The sequence below is a fragment of the Pongo pygmaeus genome, chromosome 11 (genome assembly GCF_028885625.2).
Source record: "Pongo pygmaeus isolate AG05252 chromosome 11, NHGRI_mPonPyg2-v2.0_pri, whole genome shotgun sequence".
Lineage (NCBI taxonomy): Eukaryota > Metazoa > Chordata > Mammalia > Primates > Hominidae > Pongo > Pongo pygmaeus.
Genome location: NC_072384.2, coordinates 24,866,003 through 24,893,646, shown reverse-complemented (window position 1 = coordinate 24,893,646; position 27,644 = coordinate 24,866,003). Strand labels below are relative to the sequence as shown.

Genomic DNA, 27,644 nt, shown 5'->3' with positions numbered 1-27,644 from the left:
AGGCAAGTTTCAGAGCAGGAGTGAAAGTTTATCAGAAAGCTTTAGAACAGGAAGGAAAGGAAAGAAAAGAAGGAAAGTCCAACTTCATTGTTGCCAGTATCAACTGTGTATCCTACAATAATTCTTTGTTTATATATAAACAAACAATTTTTTTTAAACAAATGACATTATATGTTTTCTGCACATTTCTGATAGAATTTGGATCATTGCCATTTTGTACCTCCTCCTAAATGGATACATCTGGACATTGTTCCCGGTCAGTGCATATAGCACTTCCCCATTCTTTTCAATAGCTGGATAATCTAAAATTTGGTTCTAATTTGGTTTGTTCCTTCCGTGGGTTCATCGTCTCGCTGACTTCAAGAATGAAGCTGCGGACCTTTGTGGTGAATGTTACAGCTCTTAAACATGGTGTGTCTGGAGTTTGTTCCTTCTGGTGGGTTCGTGGTCTCGCTGACTTCAAGAATGAAGCTGCGGACCTTTGTGGTGAGTGTTACAGCTCTTAAACATGGTGTATCTAGAGTTTGTTCCCAAGATGTATCCAGAGTTTGTTCCTTCCGGTGGGTTCATGGTCGCTGACTTCAAGAATGAAGCTGCAAACCTTCGCAGTGAGTGTTACAGCTCTCAAAGGTGGCACAGACTGAGAGAGTGAACAGCAGCAAGATTTATTGTGAAGAGTGAAAGAACAAAGCTTCCACAGCGTGGAAGGTGACTGGAGCACGTTGCTGCTGCTGGCTGGGGTGGCCAGTTTTTATTCCCTTATTTGGCCATACCCATGTCTTGCTGATTGGTCCATTTTACAGAGTGCTGATTGGTCCATTTTAGAGAGCACTGATTGGTCCATTTTACATTGTGCTGATTGGTGCATTTTACAAACCTCTAGCCAGCCGCAGAGCGCTGATTGGTGCATTTTACAATCCTCTTGTAAGACAGAAAAGTTCTCCAAGTCTCCACTCGACCCAAGAAGTCCAGCTGGCTTCACCTTTCACTATCATAATTTATGCAAGAATTCCCCATTGATGGACATTTTAAAGATTATTATAGCATTCTTTGTAGTGACAAAAAATTATTCTTGTAATTATATCCTTATACTTTTGTAGAATAAGTTGCTGGAAGAGTTTTACATTCATATAATTCTTTTAGTAGTTGCTTATTTTTTCCCAAAAGGTTGTGGCAGTTAATATTATCAGTAGTATTCATTTCCCCAAACTCTTGATGAACCCAATCTAATGTTTTATTTACATTTCCTTGACTACTAGAGAAGTTGAGTTTAGCTTCATATGTTTGTTATCTGTGCCCACTTTTCTGTGAAGTACTTCTTTATTTTTTGCCCATTTAAAAAACTAGGTTGTTTGACTTACTGCTTTGCAGGGGCTTTTTATATATTAGGGATATTACTTTGTTTTGTGTTGCAAATATTTTCTCCTTATCTGTTTGTCTTTCAGTTCTTCTTATAATTCTCCTTTGCTTTTCAAATTCTTTTCCCCTTTTTTAGCTGTTGAATTAAACATTTCTTACCATATTTTGATTCCCTGCATTTTTCCATTACTGCTTCCTGTTGGGAACGCTTGTTTGAAAAAAATAACAGGAAGTTGAATTTTAACTCTACTGTTGAGTTTGAGCTTTTGTAAAGTCAAAAGACAAAATTATCACAAATGTAGTTTCAAGATCTTAACTGGCTTTATTTGCAGTTCTAGTATCGGGCAGCATGTGATTCCATAAGATTGTGTTGGAGTGAGCTGAGGAGAGGAGGCTGGCTTTGTGGAAAGAAAAGGGCTGAAAAATGCAGAAACATAGAACCCAAAATAGGTCATTTCAAAGTTACTTTCTTTGTAAGGCCGGAACAGGGAGACAGAACAATGGAAAATAACTGGTTAAAATCAGGTTAGTTTTTGTTGTAAGGATTAAAACAAAGGAAAGGTCATTTCTGTGATTGTAGGAAAATGTGAATTTTCTGACTCAGGTGTGCCCTCCACTTTGACCAGTCTCCTCTTGGTGTTCTCCCGAAGCAGAGCCCTCCCTTCTCCCTTGTTTATTTAATATTTATTATAGTTATGGATTTCTGGATTCCTAATTTTTCAGGGGTTTGTTTTCAATACTGTTCTTGTTTTTGTCCCTGCATTGTCCCAGGTTTAGGATTGCCAGACTCAAATATTATGATTATGGCTTAGTAGGTGACCTTCAGTTCGTACTGTCTGGAGGAGTGCTGAATGCAGTTATTTGCAGGTGTGTAATGTTTGACTGCTTGCTGTGTGCTTCTGTTGCCATAATACTCAGGACACAGAATTTTAGGAAGGGGACTGAGAGATTAGGTTTCCCCTAGGTTTTCAGGTTCTCATTTGTGATTTTTATGACAACCCTATGATACTGCAAGGTGGCATTTGGACACGACTTACCAACGCATTTCCTCTTTGCTCAAGCTTAACAAAATACTGACTATATTAGCCTATGGGACTAAGGCTGGTAGAAACCACCTCTTCCTCCTAACATGTATGGTTTCATATACTGTGATTTGCTTTCAAAATACATTTTACTTCTCAAGTGAATATATGTTCTGGTATTTGGTTTTATGCTAAGTGGTAGAGAGCCCTATCTAATATTAGTGTTTCATATAACATTACATAGAAAAACCATTTCCCAGTGCTCTTGCCCCGCTTTCCCGACAAGTCATCTAAGTGGACATCCTTAGTTTGGAGTGTCTTGTTATTCTGTATCCTTGTTGATTCAGTGCCTTACAAGCTAAGATGGGCTGGAGGACCCGCCTAGCAATGACTCCCTGTTTTCTCTAGAATCAAAGTTTCTGAAGATGGCACTTTAGGCCCATTTGTAGACAGACAGAACTATCTTTGGAGACTCATTACTCAGGCACTTCCCCATCCCATACCTTATGCTTCAATATTATGTGACTCCTGAACCCACTGTGATGTTTCATGCCTTTGTTGCTTTGCACGTGCTGTGTGTTAAGCTGGAATATGTTCTCACTCCCATCTGCTGAATGGACTGTTACTAACCTTTGGAGCCTTTCTGATTCCCTTTTCCTGGAGTTCATTATGCTTTCCATTATATCTTTTACCATCTTTATCATTGCATGTGAGAAATTACATTAAAATGCTTTATTTATAGAAGTCTTTCATTGGGAAGACTGAATTTTCTAAGGGGAGAAACCCAAAACTTGGCACAAAGTAGAGCCCAAATGTTTTTTGAACAAACTTGAGTCAAACAACAGAGCTTTTGGGTGAGTAGATAGAAACATGTTGAAGGGTACCATCTTAACTCAGGCTGACATAACAAAATACCATAGACTGGGTGGCTTAAACAACAGGAATTTATTTTCCCACAGTTCTGAGGCTGGAAGTCTGAGACAGGGCACCAGCATGGTTGGGTTTTGGTGAGGGCTCTCTTCCTGCCTTATAAGAAGAGGAAGAGATACCTGAGCTGCCTTCTCAGTGTGTCCTCACATGGTGGAAAGAGCCCAGGTATTGCTTCCTCCTCTTATAAGTGCACCCATCGAATAGGATCAGGGCCCTACCCTTATGACCTTATGGTTTGCAAGTGGTCCCTGCCCCACAGATGTAGTTCTGAAATTGTTAGTGAATTCAGTGGGGGAAGTCTAATTGCTTTGGGGAAAATGAATGTCTGTGCTTCATGTTAGGGACAAAGTAAACGGATACCTGCAATTTACACTGAAATACATCAGAAAATGGGATGCATTGATGGGTAGAGAGAGGGATGACAGATGAATGGATTTGTGATAAAGCAAATGGAGCAAAATGTTGATTGTAAAGTCCAGGCAGTGAGTGTATGGATTCACAGGACAGTTCTTTCAACTTTTCTTAGTGTTTGAAACTTTTTGGGATAAAATGTTGGGGAAGATATCTGTATTTTTTTAAGAACACATTTATTGGCTAGGCATTTCCATTATAGCTATTAAATCATTAACATGAGCTTCCTAAACTTAACTGATTTTTTTTTTTCCTTCCTGCTCTTTCTCCTCCTGTCTTTATCTAGTCAGTTCCTTCAGATCTTAGTTCATGTGATGTCCCTCCAGGAAATTTCCCCTGACCTTCCAGCCTGATACAGATACGTCTTTCCGTGTTCCCAGGGCACCACTTGCATACTTCTGCCATAGAATTTATTATCTTGTACTGTAATCATTTACTTACTAATCTGTCTGAACCACTGGTCTTTGAGTTTTTTCAGGGCAAAGACTATGTTCTGGAATGTTTTTGGTACAAGAAAAAGCAAACACAACAGTGGACTCTCTGTGGCTTAAACAGTTAGAAGTTTCTTATCTCTAATACCTTGTGTCATCGCCTGTTGGGTCTTCCTGCCCACTGCATAGACAAAACCAATTCACTGAGACCATGGTATTGCAGTAAAGAGAGTTCAGTGGACTCGAGGCTGGCCACATGGGAGAACTGGAATTATCAGTCAAATCAGTCTCCCTAAAGGCTCAGAGTTTAGAGTTTTTCAAGGATGTTTTGGTAGGCGGGGGGTTAGGGAATGGGTGCTGCTGGTTGGTTGGGGATGCAATTATAGGGGTGTGGAAAATGGTGCTTGTGCACTGAGTCCACCTCTGGATGGTGGCGAGGAACCACAGGACTGGTTGAGTCGTAAGTCCAGGTGGGGTCAGTCTGAAAAACATCTCAAAAGACCAATCTTAGGTTCTACAATACTGATGTTATCTATAGGAGCAACTGGGGTAGTCCAAATCTTGTGACCTCTGACCACATGACTCCTGAGCAGTAAGGGATTATAGAAAGGAGGCCTATATTTTAGCAGAACTCAGGCCCCTCCCATAATCCTAATCTCATGGCCTTTTACTAGTTTTGTAAAGGCAGTTTCAGTCCCTGAACAAGGAAAGGATCAATTTTAGGGAGAGACTATTATTATCCTTGTTAAACTAGAAATTCCTCTCAGGGTTGGTGTGGCCTATGCCCAGGAATAAGAGAAGATGCCAACCTGTGAGACCAGAGGCAAGATGGAGTCAGCACGTTGAGCTTCTTTCACTGTCAGAATCTTTGCAAAGGCAGTTTCACCCAAAGTCTGGAGGTTGCTGTTTCTAGGATTGGTTCAGTGAGGGGCATGTGGTCAGCACCTCCTCTACCTTCCCTGTTCTTTCCCTTAATTATGCCAAGTTGACTGAAGCAGTGATATAGGCTGGAAATATCCACCATGGTTATTTCAGTTTTTGAACTTTAAGCACAGATATTTTGGGAAGTATCTGGGTGTGTTGAATAGTTTTCAATTCATTTATTATTTCTGCTAGAGAAATTGACTTTGTTTTTGAAAATAGTTCAGAATTAGATAACTACACGTGTTTGAAAGGATCCCCCCCCAACCTGGAAAAATATCCTTTTCAGACAGCCATAATAATTCATAGAACCAGGATTGATTCAGAGACATTGTGTGACAGGTTGATGGTCTGGAGATTCCAACCTCATTCACAAACCTCAGCTCTGTAGGAAACAGTGTGGACCAGAAATGAGGCCAGAAGTAGTTTCACCTTCCTAAACTCAAGCCTTTTGGGGAGGTCTGCCTCTTATCCCATTTATTCTATTTTAGCCACATTTCAGATGTGCTTACTTATCTAGTTACTTGCTTAGCTCACTTATTTAAAACAAAAGCACGTAATTTGCAAAGGGGGAGTGGAAAGAACGCCTGGTGTAGGCAGGTGGTCAAGAGTAGTGGGGAGAAGAGCAAATGTGATCTGGACTCCTGGTAGCCAAGGCCTTTCACTAACTGATGAGTGCCGTGAGGTCGTCAAGAGAAAACTTGATTATGTTCAGTCTCTGCTATTTCAGAAGACAGGGAAATCTAATACATGAAAAGTAACTTGCAACACTACATAAATAATGGCCTCAAACAGGTTTTAAATATAGGAAGGTATAGATAAAATTCTGGTATGCACAGTTAATAGTGAGTATCTCTGGGTGGTAGGATCATAGGTGCTTTTTATGTGTATTCTGTAAATTTGCTATGAGCATCGTTACTTTTCATTTAAAATACTTAAAAAGTATTTTAAGCATTCAGAATGCTTCTTTTTCAACTCCATCTGGTCTTTCAATGATGTAATTTTTTTCACATTTTACTTTTGTCTTTGTTAAAATTGAACAACTAATACTTTTTATAATACTTGCCTGAAGAGTCCTGCTTGTTACTGCCATTGACTGTCAGGAATTGCGATTTGCTTGTGTTTTGTGAGCTGGAATTTTAGGCTTTAGCTGTGAGACTCCCGAACACTCTTCATTGCCCCTTGTTCCCCCAGAGAGGTTTCGTTTAGCATTGCCTGGGGCTCCAGCACTATGAGCAGCCTGGGACCACTTTTCATGTTACTTTATTGGCTTTGGAGGAGTGTTATGGATATAGGTTTTCAGGGGGGAATTCCCTACAGCCAGAGCCCAGACAAGCTTCCTTGTCATTTTCCTCTGTTGGCGCATAGATGGTGTGCTCCTTCAAGGGTCTTGACTTCTCAGTTCTCAATTGAAAAGGTGTCTCAATTCTAACTGCTACCTTGTGTGTATGTCTGGTTTCCCAGCCATGTGAATGTGTGTGTGTGCATGCGCACACACGCACATGTACGTTAAATCCTAAATTACCAAGACCAGCAACCATCCAGAACTGCAGGAACTGCCGCTCGCTCTTACTGCTCTGATTCTCTCCTATTTGGGGATCCTTACTTTCTTTTGAGCTCAGCTGTGTGTTTAAGAGCAATTCTAAGCCTTGGCTGCTCATGAGGATCACCTGGGAATCTTTTAGAATTTCCCATGCCCAGGTTGCATCTCAGACCAGTTATTTCAGAATCTAGGGTGGGACCCAGGTGTAAGGATGTTTCTGGAGCTCCCTGCATGATTCTGTTGTGTAGCTAAGAATGGGAACCACTGATTTAAAATGATGTTGTTTTATTTCGCCCAATGATGTGTGTGTGTGTTGTGTGTGTTTATTTTTCCAGTGGGGATGTTTTCAGGCTATCTCGTCAGCAGTAAGGGAAATAGGAGTCCACCATGTTGTAGTTAGAACGAACACTCTCGTAAAGTGGCCTCACTCTCGTAAAGTGGCCTCGTTGTCGGGAGTGACACCCAGAGTTCTTGGTCTCATGGCCAAGGAAATCAAGGATGCAGACACACCAAGGGTGAGGTTTAGAGCAGAAATTGAATAGGAGAAAGAAAGAGAACGGTTCTCTGCTACAGAGAGTAGTCCTGGAAAAAGGGTTGCCATCCTGCAGTGAAATGAAGGGGTTTTTACAAATGTGCTAGTGGGGAGGCAGTATCTGACCTACATAGGGTGTGGAAAACCAGTTAGGACCAAGTGTGCCATCTGCATAAGGCATGAATCTCTGGCAGCACCCACCACAGTCTTTTATTATGCAGGCGAGTCCTCAGCCTGAGCTACTCTATGTTGCTTATTTCTTTCCTATTGCACATGTGCTAAAAACAGGGGAGGTGGAACCCCCATGGTGGACATGCCTGGCCCCAGGTAGCCCTTCTATTGGTGCAGCTGCTGGCATGCAGCTGTGCAAGCTTCCAGCTTCCTTATCTATGTTTGTAACCTGATCTTCCAGGCTGCTCTTTTTTAGAAAAGAAGTGATTTCTTGGGCTGCTTTTTGTTAGAAGGGAAGTTCTGGCCAGGTGCAGTGGCTTACACCTGTAGTCCCAACATTTTGGGAGGCTGAGTTGGGGGGAGGGGGGTGGATCACTTGAGATCAGGAGTTTGAGACCAGCCTGGCCAACATGGTGAAACCCCATCTCTACTAAAAATACAAAAATTAACCAGGCAGGGTGGTGCGTGCCTGTAATCCCAGCTACTCAGCAGGCTGAGGCAGGAGAATCACTTGAATCCAGGAGGCAGAGGTTGCAGTGAGCCAAGATCATTCCATTGCACTCCAGCCTGGGTGACACAGTGAGACTCTGTCTCAAAAAAAAAAAAAAAAAAAAAAAAGGAGGAAGTTCTGCCAAGGACTCTTTGCCCTCACTGTCTCCTTGGTCTCTTTCTACCTCCTGTATCACTCTTACAATTAGATGGGATGGAAAACAACATTGGTTTATTCCTACTGTGTGCTGGGTCTGTGCCTTGGTGTTTTCCATGTATATCCCATTTAGTCCTCAGAACATTCCTGCAAAGTAGGTGGTGGTTGGTTTTATGCACATAAGAAAACTGGCTTGGAGACATTGAACTAGTTCTAGGGTCACACAGCTCACAAATGGCAGAACCAAACTCAGGCCTGCCAGATGCCCAAGCCCTGCCCTTTCTTGTTGTGTTTTGGTATATGTGAAATAGATATTTCCATACAAATTGGTTAAAATAAAGATTGGCACTTGGGTTACGGTAGATTCCAGGTCCCTGTTAAATATACTTACTTGGGATGCTTTGTCGTCCCACAATACTGGAGTTGCTCTACTCATTTTATCTTCCTTCTGATGAGGGCAAATTGATTTTGAGATTTCTCCTTTTAACTCTCATGTGTCATGAAGGGGTATTTGTTCTTGAACTCATTTCTTTAATCAACCAGAGGGATGTGTGAGGCTGTGTAAGAGTGTGAGAGCATGTGTGTGTGTGAGAATGTGTATGAGAGCATAAGAGTGCGTGGGAGCGTGTGTGAGAGCATGTGTTCTGTGAACATGTATGTGTTAGAGCATGAGAGCATGTGTGGTATGAGCATGTGAACATGTATGTGTGAGAGCATGTGTGTGGCATGGGCATGAACATGTATGTGTGAGATCATGTATGAGCATGTGAACATGTATGTGTTAGAGCATGTGAGAGTATGTGGTGTGAGCATGAACATGTGTGTGGTATGAGCATGTGAACATGTTAGAGCATATGTGTGTAGTTTGTGTGTGTGAAAGCATGAGTGCACCTATGAGAGGACAAGTGTGTGATAGTGTATGGAGTGTGTGTGTTGTGAGAGCATGTGAGCTTGTGAGTGTACATGAGAGCACAAGTTTGAGAGTGTGTTGTGAGAGCATTGTGAACGCGTTATGAGAGTGAAAGTGTGTGTATGAGTGTGTGTGATCGTGTGTGATAGTGAGTGTGAGAGCTTGTGTGTGAATGAGCATGTATGACAGTGTGTATGCGAGCATGTGTGAGCGTGTGATAGTGTGTGAGAGCGTGTGAGAGCAAGTGTGTGAATGTGTGTGAATGTGAGAGTGAATGTGTGTGAATGAGAGCATGTGTGAATGTGAGAACATGTGAGCGTGAAAATGAGTGATAGTGTGTGAGCGTGTGTGTGAATGTGTGAGTTAATGTGAGCGTGTGTGAGTGTGAATGTGTGTGAATGTGAGAGTGAATGTGTGTGAATGAGAGCATGTGTGAATGTGTGTGCGAGCGTGTGTGAGTGAGCATGTGTGAATGTGAGCGTGTGAGCGTATGTGAATGTGAATGTGAGAGCGTGTGTGTGAATGTGAGCGTATGTGTGAGTGTGAGCATGTGTGTGAATGTGGGCATGTGCGAGTGTGTTAGTGACCGTTTGTGAGTGTGAATGTGAGAGCGTATGTGAGTGTGTTGTGTGTGCGTGTTGTAGGGTAGAGGGTAAGAGGGCAAAGCGAGGAGTGAAGCTAAAGAGCTGGGGATTGAGGTCCCGAGCTGTTCTCCGAGGCAGCCGAGAACCGAGCAGAGAGGTAGGAAACTGGAGCTAAGAGCAGTTTGGTCTCTGCCTCAGTGAGGCCCTGCTGAGGGTCTGATGATTTTTGGTGACTGGGTGTCGTCTTCACCCTGCCCAGTGAGGCGGGTGTGCGGTGTGTGCTCCCGTTTCTCCCCTCTAGCCTTGGCTTCGCCCCAGCTCTGCTGGGGTAAGTGACTTCCAGAGTTGTTGGAGGGCTCGCATCTCTGCCCTGAGCCTGGAAGGATTACTTTCCTGTTGGAATGTCTGGGTTAGTTAGGCTTTAATGGAGGATGTGAATGACATTTGGTTTTAGCTAGTTTGAAAGTAAATCGCCTCTAAATCTTTGTCTTTGTCATCAGCAGCTCTTCACTGGGTCATCTGTGTGTCGCAGCCTCAGAAGACCAGCGAGATGGCTGCCAACAAGAGTAAGGGCCAGAGCTCCTTGGCCCTCCACAAGGTGATCATGGTTGGCAGCGGAGGCGTTGGCAAGTCAGCCCTGACGCTTCAGTTCATGTATGACGAGGTAAGCCCTGCTAGGCACAGACCACCTTCCCATGGCATTGGCCATAGCAGTGTCCCTGCTCCCGCTGTTTCTGTGCCGGTCCTCCCGTGCACAGGGGTTCACGGAGCAAGTCTGTGTTGAGGTGGCTTCTGAATAGCTTCCTAGGAAGGTCTGATCAGCGTAAGATCTGGATTGCTGATTCTAGGTAAATAATTTCAACTCCGGCAGGGATGTGAGAGATCTCTGCTTGCATCGTTTCCATTGTTACACTGCGAGCTTTCTTTCTGACAAAAGCCCAGGGGAGGAGAGAGAAGCCTTTGTACAGGTTTTCCAAACAACACAAGCATTTAGCCTTGCGATTGTCAGTCAATCGCAGAGTGAAAGAGAGTGAAAGGGGAGCTGAGCTGTCATACAACTTAATCCTTTCCCAAGTGATAGACATCAGATCCAGCTCTCCCGTGCGACAAGGTGAAGCTTGCACTATCCTTGCCTAAAATTTACGTCACCTACTTAATGTGGATAACATCACTGGTGTTGAGTTCAGTGTGACAACACAGCCTTGATCCCCGGAGCCACAAAGGCCCTGCTTGAGCTGTTTGCTAGGATACTCGGCCTACTGTGGGCTCTACATCTGCAGATTCAAGCAACGTAGAATGAAATGTTGCAGAATGAAAATATTCGGGAAAAAAAAACCCAATGAAAAATAACAATGCAATGATAAAAACAATACAAATTAAAGCATGCAGTGTAACAACTATTTGCCTAGCCTTTACACTGTATTATGTATTATAAGTAATCTAGAGATGATTTAAAGTGTACGGGAGGATGTTACATGTAAATGCTGTGCCATTTTAAGTAAGGGACTTGAGCATCTGCAGATTTTGGTATCTGGTGGTGGTCCTGGAACCATTTCTCTAAGGATACCGAGGGATGACGGTAGTACAGGCAGGAAGAGTGTTCCGAGCAGAGCTTAAACCTCAGGGCCTCTCACTTGGCATTGCGGCCACATGACTTTATGAGATTTGCGAAAGAAAGCTATCGCAACCACGTCAGTTAAGATCACTACCTCTTTCACTAGACTTTCCCGTTGTCCTGCTTCCTCTTATGCTGGGTGCAGCTGGAGTGGCCATGGGCATTTTCGGCCTCTAGCTGAGGGAAGTTGTGTTGGGCTGGGTTAGGTGGGAATAGTGGTATGTGTTGGTGTGGTTTGGAGTCACGCGGCGTGTGGCGATTATCGCTGGCTGCAGGAGTACTCCAGCCGCCCACTGTGCTGACGTGAGAGCATCGTGATGTGAGGTGCAGGGCCAGGGGTGGATCCCGATGTGAACCTGTCCTGTGGCACCTGACACAAGTGTGTGAGAGCTAGAAGCTAGAAACTGGGCCAGAAAAGTCTTTCAGATCTTACAGGTTGTACAGTGAAGCTCAATAGAGGTTTCCTAAATTTGGCAATAATCCCAAAACTTTCGTTACTAGAAATGCCATGTAGTCACATGCACACGTATGTTTATTGCAGCACTGTTTACAATAGCAAAGACATGGAACCAACCCAAATGCCCATCAAAGATAGACTGGATAAAGAAAATGTGGCACATATACACCATGGAATACTATACAGCCATAAAAAAGAATGAGTTCATGTCCTTTGCAGGGACATCGATGAAGCTGGAAACCATCACTCTCAGCAAACACAGGAACAGAAAACCAGACACCACGTATTCTCAGTCATAAGTGGGAGTTGAACAATGAGAACACATGGACACAGGGAGGGGAACATCACATACTGGGGCCTTTTGGGGGGCGGGGGACAAGGGGAGGGAGAGCATTAGGACAAATACCTAATGCATGTGGGGCTTAAAACCTAGATGATGGGTCGATAGGTGCAGCAAACCACCATGGCACATGTATACCTACGTAACCTGCGTGTTCTGCACATGTATCCCAGAACTTGAAGTAAAAAGAAAAAAAAAAAAGTCATGTAGTTGTGAAGCTGAAAGAACCTCTTCTAAGCCGTCAGTACAAAAGACATTTTCATTAACCATGCTAAAGGAAAGACTAAATTATTTTTTATTCTCTATAGGAATGTTTCAAAATCATTGGCATATGACAAGAAAAAGTATACAGCAAACAAAAAAGTAGAAGGTATTCTAGAGGTATGTCAGGCAGTCTAATTAATAAAAATATTGTTATTTTGCTGGATTTTGTCATGTCAGTGCTGTTTGTATTATTTTTTTATTACTGTATAATAATCACAAAGTTAGCAGGTTAAAACAACATACATTTATCATTCCATAGTTTCCACGGGTCCAGAATTGGAGCCTCAGCTGGGTCCTCTGCTCAGAGTCCCACAAGGCTCCAGTCAAGGTGTCAGCTGGGGCTCTGACCTCTTCTGAGGCTTGGGGGGTCCTCTTCCAGGCTCCCTAATTGTTGGTAGAATTTAGTTCCTTGTGGGTGTAGGACACAGGTGCTCAGATTCTACAAGTTGCCTGCAAGCACCTGCCATGTGCCATCTCCATAGGCAGCTCATACCACAGTGGCTTGCTTCTCCAAGGCCAGCAGGACAGTCTCCAGTCTCCAGCCAGCCAAGACGGTCTTATAAAATGAAATGGAATCATGGGGGTATTCCCTTCGCCTCACTGAGAGTCACCTGGGGGTGAGATTGCTGGAGTACTCATCTTTAAAACTTTATAATGGATTATGATTTCTCATTCAATGTCAACATTTACTTTAATGTCCAGTATTACATGTGTAATTTTGTATCTTAAAGAAGGGCCCCCATAATGAATAAGCTTCAAACCCAAACCTGGATATCCTCCTGGGTCATGCTCCCCATGTCTTATAATGAGACACTTTTGTGTTTGATATCTGCTTTTCTTTATCTTATTCTGGGGGGTCAAACTGGATAAATCTAATGTAATCTGCTGAATTTCCCCAAAACATTTTTGCATAAGAGAAGCAGGTTGGGAGATCTGCATCTGCTTTGGAGGTCTTTTGTTTGTTTTTGCTCAAAAACTTATAATTTGCTTACTAAAGCTTTTTTTCCCCCCTATAACAGAGGTTGGGGAAGAGAGGGGGTGAGTAGGGGAATTAGGATTAGGGAGATAGGATTAGCGAAGTAGTTGTTAACAGAGGCGAGAGAGGGGGATTTTGCTTCCCCAGGGAATATTGGTAAGTGCCTGAAGACATTTTTGGCCGTCACAGCTTGGGGGAAGATGCTACCAGCATCTAGTGCGTGGAGGCCAAGGATGCGCTCAACATCCGACATCACACAGGACAGCCCCCAACAAAGTATTAACCAGCACAAAATATCCACAATGCCAATGTTGAGAAACTTGCATTAGAGGCAGAGCCATGGCAGATCCAAGGAGAGAAGATTCCCCTACAGTGTTAGTGATTGAGAGGCCCTGGGTTGCCAGTTCCAAGAGCAAGTTCAGATACAGAGCTGGGGCCAGGCGCAGTGGCTCATGCCTGTAATCTCAGCACTTTGGGAGGCCGAGGCAGGCAGATCACCTGAGGTCAGGAGTTCAAGACCAGCCTGACCAACATGGAGAAAACTCATCTCTACTAAAATTACAAAATTAGCCTGGTGTGGTGGCGCATGCCTGTAATCCCAGCTACTTGGGAGGCTGAGGCAGGAGAATCGCTTGAACCTGGGCGACGGAGGTTGCTGTGAGCCGAGATCGCACCATTGCATTCCAGCCTGGGGAACAAGAGCGAAACTCCATCTCAAAAAAAAAGATACAGAGCTAGCACTGCTGGGGAGACTAGGAGAGCCTGGTCTGGAGGTTTCCGGGTGTGTGTGTGTGGGGGGAGGGGGAGGCGGGGGTAGGTAAGAGGAAGGGGCAGATGCATGAAGAAGATTCGAGAGTTTCTTCTCTTCTTTCTGTTCTCTTCACAGAGACCAGGGAAAGCTGTGCCTGGCTTTAGTCTGTTTTTCTCATGGGCTAACATATTTGAGAACTGGAAAGTGGCAGTTATTGAAGAAATTGTAAAATAAAATTGGGGCAAGGAAGGAATAGAAATGAAGTGATGTATGTTTGGGGGAGGAGTTCTAATTGATTTTCTAAAACGGTGCTAATAGAAACTTCCATGATGATGAAAATGTTCTGTATCTATGCTGTCCAATACATGTGGCTATTGTGCATTTGAAATGTGGCTGGTGGCTACTATATTGGACAGAATGGTTCTAGAATCATAATTTTTTAGCTCGAAGAGACCTTAGCAGTAATTGTCAAACCTAGCTGATTATAGAATTTCCTGGGAGACTTAAAAAAAAAAACAAAAAACCTCCTGAATAATATTGGTGGAGTTGGAGAACTGGGACTCTTTCAGTGGTGCTCTCCTGGTGGTTCTGCCACGTGGCCAGGTGTGGCAGAACTGGGACTCTTTCAGTGGTGCTCTCCTGGTGGTTCTGCCGCGTGGCCAGGTGTGGCAACTCCTGCCTGAGAGATCATCTAGTCAGGAAATTGAGCTCTATGTTCAGGGAGGCCAGCTGTCTAAATCAAGCTTGTCCAGCCTGTGGCTCAGGGTGACTTTGAATGTGGCCCAACACAGATTTGTAAACTTTCTTAAAACATTCAGAGATTCTTTTTGCAATATATTTTTTTTTTTTTTAGCTCATCAGCTATCGTTAGTGTTAGTGTATTTTATGCATGGCCCAAGACAATTCTTCCGACGTGGCCCAGGGAAGCCAAAAGATTGGACACCCCTGGTCTAAAGTCTCCTGCACCATTCGGACTCTTTGTTCATAGTGCATGCTTAACCCTTATTTAAAATTTTTTAGCTTATATGATGGAATTTTCATGAAGATTAGATTATGGAAGGAGCCATAGTCCCAGAGTCTTTATTCTTGTCCAAGTTCTGACTTTGAGAAAAATTGGAGGGAGCTGCCAGGGTGGCAGCAGTCAGATTTTAAGCTCCTTGTGCTCGGCCTAACATACTCGTTTTTGCCTTTTTTGGGAGAGTAAGATTGGGGATGGAGAGGCTTTGGCAGCAAGCGTTTCAGACTTTCAGTCTCTGGCAGCTTAGAGGAAAGTCAGCTTAGAAAGAAAGGGTCTGCGTGAAGTTTGTCTTAGACTCGTGTGTCTTGGGCATCTGAAACTGAGCCATGCAGAGCTCTGCAAGGCCAGTAGGGGATACATATGGTTCATGCTAATGGATACAAAGACTGTGATTTTCTGTTTCCAGCTGAGCAATGTAAACATCAGGGTTGTAATGGAATGTTGGGGTAATCAGCATACTTTTCATTGAGTACAGAGGTATGTAGGTACAGCAGGACATTCTGACTTCTGTGTCAAAGGAGCCAGTGGAACTCTGGCTGGCTTTATCCTTGGAAGCTCAGAAATATACAGTTGAAATAATTTATGGTAGAACTCAGAGATTTTCAGGGGACAGTCGTGTTTTGGATTTTTTTGGCATGTATTTTTCTTTTTGGAAAGGAGTTAAAAGACGGACACTTGAAAGCATAGGCAAGTTTTCACATCTCTGTTTGGAGATAATTTATTAGTACACATTGAAGAGAACCTAATACTAAACATGTCTTAATATTTTTATTTTTGAGTAGCTGTTAACTGACAATACAAGGCCCTTCTAAACAGTCTTCCTCAAATAACCTTTAATTCACTTGGACATTTTCAATTCCATTTTTAAGTTAAAAAATTTTAAATCACAGCCTTATTAAGAGGTAATGCACATGTGATGAAATTCGCTCTTTTTAAAGTGTACAATTTTTTTTTTTTGAGATGTAATTTTTCTCTTGTTGCCTAGGCTGGAGTGCAGTGGCACGATCTTGGCTCACTGCAACCTCCGCTTCCCAGGTTCAAGTGATTCTCCTGCCTCAGCCTCCTGAGCAGCTGGGATTACAGGCGTGTGCCACCATGCCCGGCTAATTTTTTGTATTTTTAGTAGAGATGGGGTTTTGCCATGTCAGCCAGGCTGGTCTCGAACTCCTGACCTCAGGTGATCCACCCGCCCCGGCCTAAAGTGTACAATTTAATAGTTTTTTTTTTGTATATTCATACAGATGTGCAACCATCACCATTATCTAATTTTAGATCATTTTCGTCACTCCAAAAAAAACCAACCTACATATTAGTAGTCATTCCGCATTACTGCTTCCCCGTCCCACCCCTGGCCTCTGGCAACCGCTTTCTGTTTCTATGGATTTGCCTATTCTGGACATTTCATATAGATGGAATCATACAATATGTGGCCTTTATGTCTAACTTCTTTCACTCAGCATCATATTTTGAAAGTTCTTCCATGTTGCAGCGTGTGTTGGTACTTCATTCCTTTCTCAAAAACCCACACCACTGAAAGCCTCTTGGTACACTGTGTCAGTTCATTCTCTTGCTGCTGTGCAGAAATACCCAAGACTGGGTAGTTTATAAAGAAAAGAGGCATATAGCCTCTGTTCTTCCACAGGGCTGGGGAGGCCTCAGGAAACTTACAATCATGGCAGAAGGGGGAGCAAACATGTCCTTCTTCACAAGGCACCAGGAAGAAGTGCAGAGTGAAGTTGGGAAAAGCCCCTTATGAAACCATCAGGTGCTGTGAGAACGAACTCACTATCACAAGAACAGCATAGGGGTACCGCCCCCGTGATCTCATTGTCTCCCATAAGGTCACTCCCCCAACACATTGGGATTATAATTCGGATTACAACCTACATGATGAGATTTGGGTGGGGCTGCAGAACCAGACCATATCATACATCTTGCCAAATTACTTTTCAGATGAGTTTTATACTTGTGTTATGAATAAGAACTCCAGTTTCTTGATATACCTAATGTTAAATGACGAGTTAATGGGTGCAGCACACCAACATGGCACATGTATACATATGTAACAAACCTGCGTGTTGTGCACATGTACCCTAAAACTTAAAGTATAATAATAAAAAAAAACTCCAGTTTCTCATCCTTGCAGGTGTTTGTATTATAATTTTATACTGACAATAGTATTGCCAGGTGTTCTGCTCTGTGCCTGGTTTCCTCATCTGTAAACTGGGATATCTGCCCCTATTGTTTAAAAACAAAAAATGGCAAAACAGAGCTATGAAGAACAGAAGTGTTATGTAAAATGTTACTTCTGTGGTGTCCTGTTCATAGTGTGAAGTGCCCATATGTGGAATTTTGTTTTTTGGCAGATGTTATTCCCCTTAAGACTTTGTTAATTACCGATAATGTTTATTTCCTCAGTTTGTAGAAGACTATGAACCTACCAAAGCTGACAGTTATAGAAAGAAAGTGGTTCTTGATGGGGAAGAAGTTCAGATAGATATTCTGGACACCGCTGGGCAAGAGGACTACGCAGCCATTCGAGATAACTACTTTCGGAGTGGGGAAGGGTTTCTTCTTGTGTTCTCAATCACAGAACATGAATCGTTTACAGCAACTGCCGAATTCAGGTATGTCTGAAATGAAAGAAGCCCCTAGGAGACTTTTTGCCTTTTCTCATATGTCTTAGGCTTATAAGGAATTTGGGGCTGAGCTTACTAGGAGAGGGCTGAGCTTGTTCTCAGGAATAATTCTGTCTAGAGAATCTTCTGGGGCTTTCTAAATCTTGGCACATTATAGACCATGATGCTTATAATCTTTTTGGGCTTTCCTGATCTGTGATTTCTGAATAAAATAATTTTAAGAGTCTTATTGTCCCTGAAAACAATGAAGCTATTCCATATACTCAAGAACATATAATTTTGTTCCTATAAATCTTCAGAGATTTTCATTGATAAATTAACTATCCTTCAAAAATTTTACTAAAAAAAGTAGCAGGTTCAGTCTGTTTTGAAGGTTATGAAACAATGACCGGAGAGTGAAAGATGTGAGTCAAAATGACCATTTGCTGCTATTTAAGGACTTTTAGCACAGTGGAGGGGTGAGAACGAGGCTTTAGAATCAGGAGACCTGGTTTGAAACCCTGCCTTGCCGCTCACTGACCATTGGGCAAGTTTACTTAGTGTCAGGATTTTGTTTCTTTCTCTGGAAATGCACTTGTGAGTTGAGAAATGAAATGAAAGGATGCATTAGACTGTGAATTTCATGTGGGCGAGAACCTGGCTACCCTCCATTGTCCCCTGTCACAATGTAGACACATGGTGCTTCCATAGTGAGTAGAATATCCATTGTTATTTATTTTAAAATATGGCAACTATTCTCCATGAAGGTGTTAGAGAAGAAAGAAAAAGAAAATATGGCAGTGAAAAATACCTGAAGTTCATTTTGTTATAAAGAATTAGCCTTTTGGGCATAATTCTTACGCTCTGTAAATGTCTCTTTACCCCATGCCCTTCCCATTTCTCCTACGTAATTGTATTTTAAAAAATCTATTCTTCTTATAAACATATCTATCTAGATGACTTTTTTTTTTTTTAGCAGTCAGAACTCACATATTTATCAATTAAGCCCACTGCCTTAAATGGGCATGGTTCATAGCACCTTAATTATGACAGTAACATTGAAGATCACTGATCACAGATCACCATAAGATACATAATAATGAAAATTTAAAATATTGCAAGGATTACCAAAATGTGACAAACAGAGTGAGCACATGCTATTGGAAAAATGGTGCTGATACACTATGTATACATATGTAACTTACCTGCACATTGTGCACATGTACCATAAAACCTAAAGTATAATAATAATAATAATAATAATAAAAGAAAAAAAAAAGCAAAAAAAAAAAAAAAAGAAAAGCGGGAAAACATTTACAGTGCATACAACAAAGATCTAGTCTCCTTTGTATCTAGATGACTTTTTAAGAAGCAGATCTAGAGTTTAGTAGGGAACTGAAGAGAAAAAACCCAAAAATCAAATCAGTTTTTTTCATTCTTTAGCAAGTTCTGGTCTGACAGTAAGGTGGTCAACCAGAGGAGAAAAGGAGAAAGCTAACTATCCTTCCAGGGCTTGGACGGACGCATCACTGCGCCAGGGAGGACTTGGGTGAGCTCAGGCCACCCAGCAGGGCGAGTGAAAGATAATAGGGAGGTGCTCAGTGATGCTTCATAGCTCCAGGCTTCAGAGTCGAAGACCTACTTTTCTGGAAGCAGAGTGCGTGTGGTGCGGTGACCAGTTAAATGACTAGGACTCATTATGAGAAGTCCTGTTAATTTTTAGACATTTCAGACCTTCCTAAGGGCTGCTCTGTTTGAATGTAGCCCATGTATTTATAATTGTTTGCATCTGCGTGGTCCTGTTTTTAATGCCTCATAGAGGGTAAAACAGGACAGATGCACACACTCTTTTCTTTTCTTCCCTGTCCTGAGCCTTTTGATTTCCTGTGACTTACTTAGAAGGGAAGTGGGCAGGAGAGTCCTCTGCAGAGGATATGGAGAAATACAGGTATTTCAAGTGCCCCTTGTCCTCTCCTCAGTCACCACACATGCACAGATAGCACTCGCGTGTTCTCGCAGAGTTGGAGCAGGGCTCCCCTCATCGTGGAAAAGGGTTTTAGTTGTTAGGTGGAAAGAGGGATCCTTAGAAGAAAAAGGACAGATGAATACCTAAAACCAGAAAGAAGGGGAAGTTAGTTCTTCTGACTTGACCTCTGTTTAGGTTTCTCACGTTGTTGAGAACAGAAGAATGCAGGTCGATTATCTGAGCCCTGTGGCTAAACTCAGTCACTTTACTTCATGTCTGTTAGCAGTTTTAAAACAGCATTCCTGTATTATCTTCCAAATAGAAAGTCCCCAATATAAAATGACATGTGAATATGCTGTCTTCCTTGAAACTTTTCCTGGAAAATATTTTATGAACTAAGATAAATAGGCCTGTCATAAGAGACCAGAACTTGGTACTCCCATTTTTGGATCGATACGTTTATCAATGAGGTAATTTTGTGTGCCCCTGCAAGACTAATGAGCCAGAAAGCTATCAGTTTTTATTGTTCATAGTTTATAATGATCACATGACTTTAAATGTATCATGTTCTTTGACCCCAGTTCAAATGTAGGGTATAACAAGGCTACACAAAGCCAATTTCAAGCATCTTTTCATCTTTTTTTAGTTTGTTTTAAAATATTTGATATCTGGCACTTAAATTGACTACATGGAAATTTTAGTTTTTTTTTTTTTTTTTGTAGGTACAAGGTCTCCCTGTGTTGCCCAGGCTGGTCTTGAACTCCTGGGCTCAAGTGATCCTCCCTCCTCAGGCTCCCAGAGTGCTGGCATTACAGATATGAGCCACCACGCCTAGAAAATATTTTTATTATTGTGAAATGTTACCCTATACCATATAGAAATCAATGCAGATCTCTACAAAATACATTTTTGAAGGGGACTCTTTTTAGAATGTATTGGAATATAAAAGTAGAAATATTCTTATTGGTCCAAAATAATGGAAATGGGATATTTAATTTTTTTTAATATTTAGTTTTGATTAGTACTTTCAGATAGCTGATAATTTTTAGTAGACGTAAAATTTAATGTGCTATGAGTAATGGTATTTTTATAGAAGGCACTTTTGAAGTAGTTTTCCATAGGGCTTGTAGTATTTCCTTTCGTTTTTTTCACTTTGTAGTAGAAAAATGGTACATATTGGAATGTGATTACTGCCTAACGTATCTGTCTTGATTCTGTGGCCTGTAACATTACTGTGTCTGCATAGAAACTGGGGATGGGATGACATACTTGTTGTGTACATATTGCAGATCTAATCAAAGCTGAAGTTTCAAAACAAAACAATATTCACCTTTCCTACTTGAGATTCCCTTGGATATTTCTGATCTGTTCAGTTCTATTCTATAATCTATTTCATTGGGGGCGGGGGGAAACTGCTGGTTGTGACCCACTAGATTGGTTTTGTGATCTACTAATAGGCTGCCATCTTCCATATAGAAAACACTGGATTTCATAGCTTTTATGTCACAAACAAATGTTTTCAGGGGAATTAAGCATTTTATGGAGATAGTTCCCTTAGCTTGTTTTTATTGCAGAGATTGACCATTTTTCTTCTTTTTTTTTTTTTTTTGTGCATAAGTTGGGGACCCTGTTGTGATGCAAAATCCTGGGCTCCTATCCAGACACCTACTTCTGTAAGACTGAGCCCAGAAATCTGCATTTGTGATGAGCATCCCAGGGGATTCTGATGCGGGCAAACTGAGAAGCAGACTTGGAAAACACTTGTCTCGCTCATGACTGCCTCTAGGGAGTGCTTTCTCAGAACATGTCCTAAATCTAGTGATTTTTCTTTCCTTCTGCCTTAGGAAAGCCTTTTATTTTAGATGGGTTCACAAAACCGGGGTTCGTTCTTTAGTTTTTTTAGCTGCTGTATTTTTGGTTTAACACCTTAGGGAACAGATTCTCCGTGTGAAGGCTGAAGAAGATAAAATTCCATTGCTCGTCGTGGGAAACAAGTCTGACTTAGAGGAGCGGAGGCAGGTGCCTGTGGAGGAGGCCAGGAGTAAAGCCGAAGAGTGGGGTGTGCAGTATGTGGAGACGTCGGCGAAGACCCGGGCCAACGTGGACAAGGTAGGCGTGCACTCTGTGTGTTTCTCAGAAACATACCTGAGAAACAGCAGAATGGAGGCATCTCATCTGCTGGGTTTTAGGGAATCATTTATGAAAACTAGGTGAAGATTCTGATTCCTATGAATGTCTAAGCCATCATCATGATTATAATGAGAAACATTGAGAGGATGTCACCCTGTATTTCAGACAACTCACAGAACCTTTCACTTTGTCTTGAGGCTTCATTAGAGTATGCTTAATGTGTTATTTTGGGTTTTTCTTTTTTGAGACAAAGTCTCACTGTGACATCAGGCTGGAGTGGTGTGATCTCAGTTCACTGCAACCTCTACCTCCTGGGCTCAAGCAATCCTCCTACCTCAGCCTCCCAAGTAGCTGGGACTACAGGTGTGCACCACCACACTGGATGTTTTTTGTGGAGATGGGGTTTCACCATGTTGCCCAGCGTGGTCTCAAATTCCTGGGCTCAAGTGATCTGCCTGCCTCAGCCTCCCAAAGTGCTGGGATTACAGGTGTGAGCCACCACACCCAGCTGACTATGCTTACTGTTGGTGTGGTCCTGGGAAGGATGGTGGGATGAGGCCATTGGTTTGTGAAGGCTGGGCTGGAGGGATGGACATCATTAGCTTCTGTGTGTGCTCTCACCTTCCACAGCCTTGCTCTTCAGGAGCAGGGTGGGCGGGCCTGGCTGCTTCTAGGAGGTTCCCCTGGAGGTGCCCTTGAAAGATACGTGGAGCTTCTTGATTTTGCTCTCATTGAGTTATTGGTCAGATTTGTTCTTTTCACCTTACTGTTCACTGACAGAGCCACGGTGTTCCGTCTTTGTAGTGTAGTCTCTAAACAGTATTTGCTCTCAGAAATCAACTCTCTGGGATCTCTTTTTTTTAATCTCTTATGCCATCCCAGCATACTTTCTCATTCAAATCTCTGAAGCTAATAAAAGGGTGACCTTGAGTGACAATGATGAATGCTGACAATTTGAAAATCCACCTATCAGGGATTGCTATTGTTAGGCCTTTTTTCTTTTTAAAATTAAGGTTCAAGATAGTTGCCACACAGCTAAAATCTTAACGCTGTACCTTAAAGATGAGGCTTTCCTTCTGCCTTGACCTCATTCACTAGCTCTCACTGCATATCCATGTGCTTGTAGAATCTAAGCACATAGCACTTTGGCGGCCGCACAGTGGACACGTCTGCTTTTTGTTCTGTGGCATCAGCATCTGAATTCCCCATATCCTGTCTTCTGTTTCTCTTTCTTGTGCAGAAACATTCCCCTTTGCTTCATTACCTGACAAGGGAGAGATTTTTATCCAAGCTTTATTTTCACTTGAAGTGATGCTAGAAGAACATTGGTATTTAGAATGTTGGTATTAGAAGGGGTTTGCTTTAGACTCACTTTGGCAAGATACATCTATTTGTATGTATCGTACATAAAAACATGTATCTTAGACATATACATGTAGGATAGATATACATATAGGATACATATATTCTACAACCTAAGTCCATTTAGTTGTAATCTGCAGTGGGAAGCACGTGTTCCATCATCAGCTTTTCTTTATATTGTCATCTCTCAAATCTTATACTCTTATATTATTGTGCTACTTAAAATATTTTTATTAAATTATTTTCCAGCTGTGGAAACCACACAGGAAATCCAGAAATATGGCTCATTTTAAAAAAATCGGGGAGACTCTCTCAGCTTGGAACTGTGGATGTGTATTTCCTGGATGGGTTGTCGTGTGGGGGGTCTGTGTTGTCATCTCCCCTCGTCTGCTGGACCAGCTTGACCTGCCAAACAGGAACCAGCAGAGACTTATGACTGGCAGCATTGTATTCACTTGTAAAGAATTTATATGAAAGATGTGATAAGATCAGCCCATGAACAAATTTGTCATCATTTTAAGTTGGATGCACTCCATTCCCCTCCTCTTGTCTTTTGCTGTTAGGACAAAAAGACAAGCCTGTAGCATTTGAAGCTGTTCACTGTTGCTGTCTTGGGCAGTGCTTTTCTGAGAGGCTGGCAAGAAGGGGTGTTTGAGTTGGCCTGATCTAGCTGGGGGCTGGGGTTGGGGATGCTTTTCTGTGCCTGGAGCTAGTGGTAAATGCATGTGGAACCCCGCACTCCAGAGGCCTGATCTTGCTTTTCGCCAAGAAGAAGGTGTGGCCATGAAGGAGCTTGTGGTTTTGTGTGAATGTCTGAAGATAAGGGCTGTGCTCAGTCCCACACTGGCAGTCTCCGTCATTCTCTATGAGAAATCTCAAATGTCTCTTCGTAGGGATTCATATTTTGTCTGCTTGGGTATAATCAGTCCTCTGGCATGATTGCTGGTAGCAGAGGGAAAAACCCAAACTACTATGACAAAAGGATAAACCATATCTAAATAACACACTGACCTTCAAAGGCCAAGTCTCATCAGTTCTTGATAAAGTTCCTCTCAGCTGACATCACAAGGGTCGGAGGAATGGTTGTCCTGAGATTGAGGGTGGGGGAGTGTGCGTGGGGAGGGATAAGGTGGCCAGAAGGACATCTCGCATCCCCCGTCTTCTCAGTCCCCTAGTGCAGGAGCTTTAGTTGTTGATGCTTTACGCCCTCCTCTTCCCATCCTACTGCCTCCCCAGGGTGGCTGTTGTGGAGTTAGCTGGGAAAGCTGTCATCCATAATGATGTTCCAACCTCTGTGGGGTCCTTGGAAGGATTAAATCAGATGCAGGGGTGTCAAGAGCACCTGGGAGCAGGGACTCATTATGGCATTCTTCCCTTCCCTGGTAGTTGGAAATGCTAGAAAGTCTGCTTGCTGTTATTATTCTCAATATTTGTAAATTTTATAAATGTATAGATCTGTTATATGCAAAAGTACATCTTACCCTTCATCACACTTATTTTAAGATTTTATCATTTTGAAAGCAGCTGTTAGGCCGGGTGCAGTGGCTGACGCCTGTAATCCCAGCACTTGGAAGGCTGAGGTGGGCCAATTGCTTGAGCTCAGGAGTTCAAGACCGGCCTGGGCAATATGGGGAGACCCTGTCTGAATTAAAAAAAAAAAAAGAAAGAAAGAAAAAGCTGCTGTTGCATGGCAGTGACAGTATGATGATTCTGTCCTTGGCTTGAGCAGTTGTGTGATATGAGCAGTTGTATGAGAGATGTTTGCTTTGTATAATTAGAATTTTTTAAGGTTAATTTTTCTTATTTGCCCCAGAGCTATTGTTTCTGTTGACATATGGTTTATAAAAATCAGTTTGACTTTATGCTTTAAAATATAACTACATATCCTGCTTAGTCAAATTACTTCATTGAATCCTTAAATGCTGTGTTCACAGTGTCAGGTTAACAAAAGAAAAAAGTCATTAAATGGCTCTTTCTTCACTGTTCTTTTTACTCTTTCCTCCTCACCCCCAGGTGTTCTTTGACCTAATGAGAGAAATCAGAACAAAGAAGATGTCAGAAAACAAAGACAAGAATGGCAAGAAAAGCAGCAAGAACAAGAAAAGTTTTAAAGAAAGATGTTGCTTACTATGAATGTCAAGGTGACGGATGAAGCCAGCTGCTCCTAAGGACACAGGGCTGGGTTGGTAAAGAGAAGGCTATGGTTGACTTCTTGCTTGTGCTTCCCGCTCTCCCCAACTTCATTCACTCAAACTTCTTTAAATGGGGAAAAATATTTGTGACTCAGTGGCTGGCAGAAGAATAAGCCCATGCAGGTGGAAGGGCTGCTTTGTCAGGAGGTTGTGGAGTTTCTTTCTTCTCCCCTTCTTCCCTCCCAAAAGCTTAGCTATGTATAAAGTGCCACAGATAGGAAACAGCTATTAATTACAAAGAGAAAGAATTGTCATAGCATCTTATTTTGTTCCTAGTTTTATAACATTACGATCCTTTGTTTCGAACTACAAATGTTGTAGTGGGTTTTGGAGGAGGGAGTGGAGTAAGATGCCCTCCCACTTTTATCAGTTTAGTAGTAGTACTGAGAAAAATCCCTTCAGCTCTAAGAACACTGAAAAATCCACCGATTTTTTGGGTAAGTTTCTTGGCAATACCCTGTGGATCTGAAACAGCTAAAAAAAATGAATTTGAATTGCGCCAAATAGGTCAATAACAAGCTTCTGAATCCTCCTCACATATGAAAAGTGAAAGTTGTGAGTTGTTTTCCTCTTATTTAAATATTGGCCTATTATAATCTGTGTTGGTTATTTTTCTCCTGTAAGCATCCTGATTTTTATGTAGGAACTTTTCTTTGGCAGATCAAGTGAAGACTCAGGAATGGTGTGCATTATAAATGACACACGTTTCCAGTCATGTAGATATTTTTAAGTTCTTTGGCTAAGTCCTCTCCTAACCGCCTGTCCTCTGGTTAGGCCCCTCCCTCTCCACTAGTGGTGAATGCATGTGTCTCTCTGATCAGCATCACTGCACACGGAGGTCTAGTGAGCCTCTTGCTAAGTGTCACATACACTCTTCCCAAAGACGTGATGAGTTAAAGTTGTATTCTGAAATCATGAAGCCAGAGCCTGTGCCAGACCTTCAGACCTTCTGCTACCTCTCATAGAATTGCTCTGTAATTCTAAATTTAAAATTAGAAGTGGAGAGAGATAAGCCATTGCCCGTTTGCCTCTGAGAATTGGCTGCTGTTTCTAATATAATTATTTTCTAAGATAGCCAGATAGTTAGAAAAAGATTTTCATTGATGAGATATTTTTAAACTTTCTTGCATCAGTATTCTAAGTTGAGCAAACTGAAAGATTTTCATCAGGAAAGGAGCACTGTGGTAAAAGCCCAGTATTCACATTTTTTCCCATTTTTCAGAAGTGACATTTCATATATAGGTGCCAAAAGTGAATCGGGGTGCGGAGAGCGGGAACCTTTTGAATTTATGATTATCACAGAGATTGTAGAAATTATGATCTGACTGGAAAACAATCCTGTATCCCCTCCCAAAGAATCATGGGCTTTTTTTTGAATAAAAATGCAGACAAATAGACTTTCTCGGGATTTCAGCCTTTTTATTTTATCCTTTTGTCATACATGTGAAATGCAAGTACTGAAGGAATGGCCAGTTATTCATTATTCTTGTCAGGCGTTCTTCAATATCTGACAAACTATTTCAATTAATACTTGAGTTGAGGGAAATAAAATGATAAGTATCAACAGTCATTTAAACTTCATCTTTCCTCCATCTCTTCTTAAAATTTAAAAAGTTGAGGGTAATGACACTCTTGAATTTTTGAAACAAGCTTTTTGTTTTCATCCTAGTTTGCCTTCCATTTGATACCAGTTCTAGTCAAGAGTGGGTAAGTTTGAGCCGATCACAGTGGCTCACGCCTGTAATCCCAGCACTTTGAGAGGCTGAGGTGGGCAGATCACCTGAGGTCAGGAGTTTGTGACCAGCCTGAGGGAAACCCCATCTCTACTAAAAATATACAAAAATTAGCCGGGCGTGGTGTCGGGTGCCTGTAATCCCACCTACTTGGGAGACTGAGGCAGGAGAATCGCTTGAACCCCGGAGACAGAGGTTGAAGTGAGCCGAGGTCGCGCCATTGCACTCCAGCCTGGGCAACAGAGCAAGACTCTGTCTCAAAAAAAAAAAAAAAAAAGTAAATTTGGAATATGTACAAATGAATTAAAGATGTTATGACTTGTTTCATGCTATAGAAATTATACTTGATATATTCTATTAGTATATTTCTAAAATTTAATTGGCTAGCCATTAGAAATGGATCTTCTAACAAAATAACATACATATGAGATTCTTAGCTATTGAAAAATAATGAAGCCGTGCTGCTTATAAATTTGAAACACACTCACTGAATGTTTAGATATTATGTCCATAGCTTAGTGCTGTTTTAAAAAATATTTATTTTAGAACTATTTGAGCACCTACTTGGTGTCAAGCTCTATTCTAGGTGCTGGGGATGTGGTGTTGAACAAGATAGGCAAGATCTCCACTCTCCTGGAGCTTAAGCTTTAGTAAGGAAAGAGAAACGAAAACATCAGGATAACTGCTTTGATGAAAGTTGGGTAATATGACAGAAAATGTGTCTAAGGTATAGAGCTGATTTAGATTGGGTGGCCAACAGGC

At 42.0% G+C, this 27,644-nt stretch overlaps 1 protein-coding gene across 4 annotated transcripts in view; it reads left to right on the top strand.

Moving 5' to 3' along the window:
* RALB (RAS like proto-oncogene B) overlaps positions 1-26,546 on the top strand; it is a 41,538-nt gene extending 14,992 nt beyond the window's left edge. Inside the window, exons 4-9 of one of the 4 annotated variants that reach the window (XM_054478282.2) lie at positions 196-256; positions 365-486; positions 9,964-10,124; positions 17,300-17,508; positions 21,397-21,574; positions 24,971-26,546. In XM_054478282.2, coding sequence (XP_054334257.1) covers positions 231-256; positions 365-486; positions 9,964-10,124; positions 17,300-17,508; positions 21,397-21,574; positions 24,971-25,090 — 816 coding nt within the window. In that variant the 5' untranslated portion in view covers positions 196-230 and the 3' untranslated portion in view covers positions 25,091-26,546. Of the gene's footprint in view, positions 1-195; positions 257-364; positions 487-9,960; positions 10,125-17,299; positions 17,509-21,396; positions 21,575-24,970 lie in introns of all 4 variants that reach the window. The other 3 variants (XM_063647361.1, XM_054478283.2, XM_054478284.2) reach the window with 3 other exon arrangements.
* Positions 26,547-27,644: the final 1,098 nt, after the last annotated feature.